At 39.0% G+C, this 4,829-nt stretch overlaps 1 protein-coding gene across 1 annotated transcript; it reads right to left on the minus strand.

Moving 5' to 3' along the window:
* Window positions 1-1,384: 1,384 nt before the first annotated feature.
* LOC118742098 (leucine-rich repeat and calponin homology domain-containing protein-like) lies at window positions 1,385-1,868 on the minus strand (the record flags this gene model as incomplete). Its single annotated transcript, XM_036474062.1, has 1 exon — window positions 1,385-1,868. A coding segment is annotated over one exon (417 nt), but the record flags the coding sequence as incomplete, so codon positions are not given.
* Between the last annotated feature and the right edge of the window lie 2,961 nt (window positions 1,869-4,829).

Consider the following 4,829-nt stretch of genomic DNA (forward strand, 5'->3'; position numbering starts at 1 on the left):
GACTGTCGTGGGAACGAGAAGTTCGTCGTACACGCTCTTATGTATTTTTGCAAGGCAATTTCGAGACAAATTTTTTTTTGCCCAGCCTAGGTCATTTTTCGGTCATAACTACATATGTACATTTGGCAATAAAAACATTTTTTAAATAGTTCTACTAGAATTATCAAAAAACTTCCTTAGCAAAAGGCTAATGATTTTTGGAGAGCTTCAATTTACTGGCGTTAGGGTGGAACGTTACGGTGATAAGAACTGATATCTGGTGGGCAAGTACTAGAACGCGGTACTGGAGGTCAATGAACTTTGTCTTCTCGAGACAAGAACATCGATATGTCATACTTTAAAATCCGACTGTAAATGCCGAAGATATAACGAAAAAAATGTAAAAAGGAAACACCTACCGTTGAGCAAAGAAAAAATTATTTTCGAATATTGTCTTGCAAAAAAAATTTAGACTCAGAAGTGTACCGCGAACTCTTTTTTCTAGTTCAAGTACAAGTGCACTTCGTAGTGACCTGGGAGCATATTTGCAGGTTTAAGTCTCTTCTGGATGGTTTACTGCTATACCTAAACAAAAGCGTCAGCGTTGTCTGGCTGTCAAAAAATTTTCATGCCCATACAATTTGTATAAAGCATACAACGCGGCGTAAACGCTGAGCGGTTGGAAGATCCGATTTTGACAGAGCGTTAGGTATTGAAGTTGGCTGCAGAAAACGGCGAAACTGTTATTTTCGTGTTACACACAAGCAAACCTATGCTTATTGTTGGTGTTATTTCTGCATTTGACGTAGCGTTGACGCTTTTGTTTCCGTATGGCACTTCGGCGCTAACGCTACGCCTCAGAATCCGCTCCGCCCAATTAGGTAGAGTCAAAATCCTATCAGATTGCTGGCTTATCCTATGGTGTCCACCCACTATATAGTCACCAAGAACGAGTTCAAAAACTGCCTCTGCATATTTCTTATTTGACTCTACATATAAAACCGCCGTCTCCGCTGATCCTGTAGATTACTCCCCAAACAACATTTTGATCTTAAGTGCTTTCTGTCAAAAGATCATGAAAATGGGAAAGGGAACTTTTATTGAAAGACTAACTTAGGCAGAATTTCCCTGTAAGTCTACTAAAAAAGTATCACACGCCTACAAATTCCATAAAAGAACGTTTACAATGTCGACTTAGAGTTGAGAGTAGAGTGTATTTTCTTAATATTGTTAGCGTTTAATATCAGCTTAAAGTGAAGTTTTGCTTTCTTAGTTAACTAAATAAATATTTTTTGAGCTTCAAGTCTAACGCACTCCAAGCTAATGTATAAACAGAGAACTCAACTCCACGCTAACATTGTAAACGTTCCTTAAACATCTGCAAATTTAATTTTCCATCGATGAATTATACAAAACACTTCTTTATTGGAGTAATCACCCACAAAAAAACACAAAAAACAAATCCCCCTTCATTACTCACCACGCGGTAAATACATCAACTGATTGCTGCGCAGAGAAAATGAACGCAACGAACGCAGCTCGCCAATACGCGCCGGCAGCGTTGACAACTGATTGTATGAGGCATCCAAATCGGTGAGGCGGTCCATGCGCCCCAACTCGTCGGGCAATGCCGCCAGCCGGTTGTTGGAAACCAGCAACACTTGCAGCGGCAGAAAGCAGATCTCGCGCGACAGCGACGCCAACTGATTGCTGCGCAAATCCAAATACGTCAACGATGTCAAATGCTTCACCGATTCGGGAATGCTGCGTATGGTATTGTGGTAGAGCAGTAGCGTCTCCAGAAATGAGAATGTGGTGATCTCCTCGGGTAGCTCGCAAAAGCGATTACGCGATAAATCTGTTGGAAGAAAAATAAGAAAATAAATACAAATTAGTAGGAATTATGTCTGTACATATGTACAAATATATATTGCAAAAAAAAGTAGAGTTTTTAAAAATGGAGAAGAGCGCCCAAAAGGGCAGATGGGCTGATAATTCAATTGAAAAGCGTGAAGAACTGAATTAAGCCAAGTGAAATGGATTTGCATGCAATGTGCGGTTCAAGCGAAGGCGAAGTTGCTGCAGTGTAGTAAACGCGTGGCTGCCAGCCGTTCGCGTTTTTGCTTATCTTTTTTTTTTGGGAATTTTTCAAATTAATCAACGGCTGGCTGCCAAATGCCGGCAGACTGGTAGGCAAGCGAGCTTATTATTATTTTATTTTGGCTTAATTTTCTTGCTTTGTTTTGGTTTATCTTATCTCATTTTGATAGGTTCTTGTTTTTCTTGCTTTACTTTTGTTTCCATTTCATTATCTATTGTTTTGTTTTATGTACGTATTTGTTTTATTATTCGAACAAAGTTGTTTATTATTTTTGTCTTCCCCTCGAGTCAGCCACGCCCACTGTTCTGCACTATGCAACTCTGCCTTCAATGCTTCACTGCAGCTCGCTTGCTTGCTCAGTCTGCCTACCCTCTGCCCTCCCCCTCTGGTGCCTCGCCTGCTTGCTTCCCCACAGCTGTCTGCTGCTGAATGCACATTTCGTAGAAACGCACATGGAAGCCGTCGTCGTCGTCGTCGAATGCATTGCAGTTGATATAGTAAATATGGGGGAAATAGCTTAGTACGTGCTGACAACTGCGTGGCCTATTTCTGTTGATCCTCGCAGACACACACACACACTCATATAAGTATACCTTTGCACACATGTCGCCGTCGTACATACAAACATGAGCACTCCCTATTATATTTCGCATGTTGCAAGTCGCTTACGAAAACCGGCTGGTTTTCATGGGGAAAATTATATAGCCGCATTAGCACGTTTGAATGATTTTTCCATTCCATTCAATTGCGTTGAACCGAAATTCCATTCCAAAAGAACCAAAAAAGGGTTCCGAAAGAATTGAAACTTGATCCCAAAAGAACCGAAAAACGGTTCCGAAAAACCGAAACTCGATTCCAAAAGAACTGAACAGTAACGAAAGAACCCAAAATGATTCCGGAAGAACCGAAACTCGATTTCAAAAGAACCGAAAAAGGGTTCCGGAAGAACCGAAACTCGATTACAAAAGAGCCGAAAATGGGTTCCGGTAGAACCGAAACTCCATTCCAAAAGAACCGAAAAAGGATTCCGCAAGAACCGAAACTCCTTTTTGGTTGTTTGTGTTTCCTACAGGGTAGGAGTATGATGTATGGTGGAACGATTTCGTTCTGAAAAATGACACTGAGGATGGCACAACGCCGAAACCGGTTTGTCCCCAACCCAAATTTGACAAGGGATGACGGAAAACCGAAACTCCATTCCAAAAGAACAGGAAAACGGTTCCAGAAGAACTTTATATGATCTCAGAATAAACGAAAAAATAAGCAAAAACAAGTGTTCCAAAAGCACTGAAAACGGATCCTACAGAACCGAAAATCGGCCACGAAGCGCACATTCCACTATATTGTTTTGGCATATATGTTATAGAGTTTTAGTTGACCTACCAAAGTTTGTTCGGTTCGAGGAACTTCGTTGTTTTTGATGCTATCGACTTGAAATTCGGTTTGTATTCATATTATGAAGTTCTGAGTTTACAACATTACTTAGTTTCATATGAAACCTTAACGTGGAAAACGTGCATTTAAATTTAATTTCATGTATTTTATTTTTATAAAATTTTCGTAACACAATTATTAACCGAGGAATGAATATAATATACATATTTATTTATTCCATTACCTTACTTTATAACAAAAATATTAGAAGAAATTGTTTGATCCTTTTCGCCTCTTTTCTCTGATATACTATCCGTGGTGCGATTGTAAAAAAAAAAATCATCACGTATTATATGGAAGAAAATGCGCACACCGTCCATCAAAAAAAAATTCTAAACATCTACAGTAATTTGGAACGACTTGAAACTTGCACTTTGAACTTGTAATTGAATGGGCTACAAAACGGCATACCCGAAAATTTTCTAAATATTCTAATTAAAAATTTTGAAATTATGATGACAATTTTTTGAAGTTTAATTAATTTTTTTTGCAATTTGTGCAAGCTTTTAAACTTTTATTATTGTGGTTTCTGTTATAGATTGAATTATATTTTAAATGAAAATTATTAAAAATAAATAAATAAATATAATTTGCAAACAATATCATTTTGAATTTCGTTGCTAATTAGTTGATCGCATCTCTATATGTAATTTGTGCATTAAACAAATTAGTTCGAAATTAAAAAAAGAGAATTTTTTGAATATTTAATTAAAAATATCCTGGCCAGGATTTTTTTAAGCAACCCGCATGCAAAATTTTAATAGATTTCGTCCATTAAACAGATGGGTGAAGGCCGTGCCCTATTCGGATCTTCTACTATAATTTTTTTTAAATTCATATCTACTTCTCACAGTTTAGTGCCCCTAGAAAAGAAAAGAGGTTGCGTTATGTAACCGTATGTTCGATGTTGGGCGAAGTGGCGTGCTGGCATGCTAGCGTGCCCTGGCCTAGCTCGTCGGTGGGGGGGTCATGTGCACTTGCCTAACTACCAGCTACACTAACAAAATATTTAAGTCATGCCTGATTAGGTGTGAAAGAAACCAGTCCAGTCAGGTGGAGTCTCCCAAACACTTCGGCGTACAACTTTCGCGAATCCTTGGGCATTACTCTGACTCCTCACCCGTAGTAATGCCCCCTAAGCCTGACTTAAGTACGTCTGTCAACAGTCAGTTGTGTCGGGTCTAGTCCCGTCACCCCGCCATTACCCCCATGTCCCCTCTGCTGCACAAGTGCAACACCCACACACCAAAGAATAAAAATTTAACCCTCCATACCTTTAACAATATCTGCTCAACCTATCATATTCATGTCATGT

Source organism: Rhagoletis pomonella, unplaced genomic scaffold (assembly GCF_013731165.1).
Source record: "Rhagoletis pomonella isolate Grant_MI unplaced genomic scaffold, Rhpom_1.0 Rhpom_scaffold_00006, whole genome shotgun sequence".
Lineage (NCBI taxonomy): Eukaryota > Metazoa > Arthropoda > Insecta > Diptera > Tephritidae > Rhagoletis > Rhagoletis pomonella.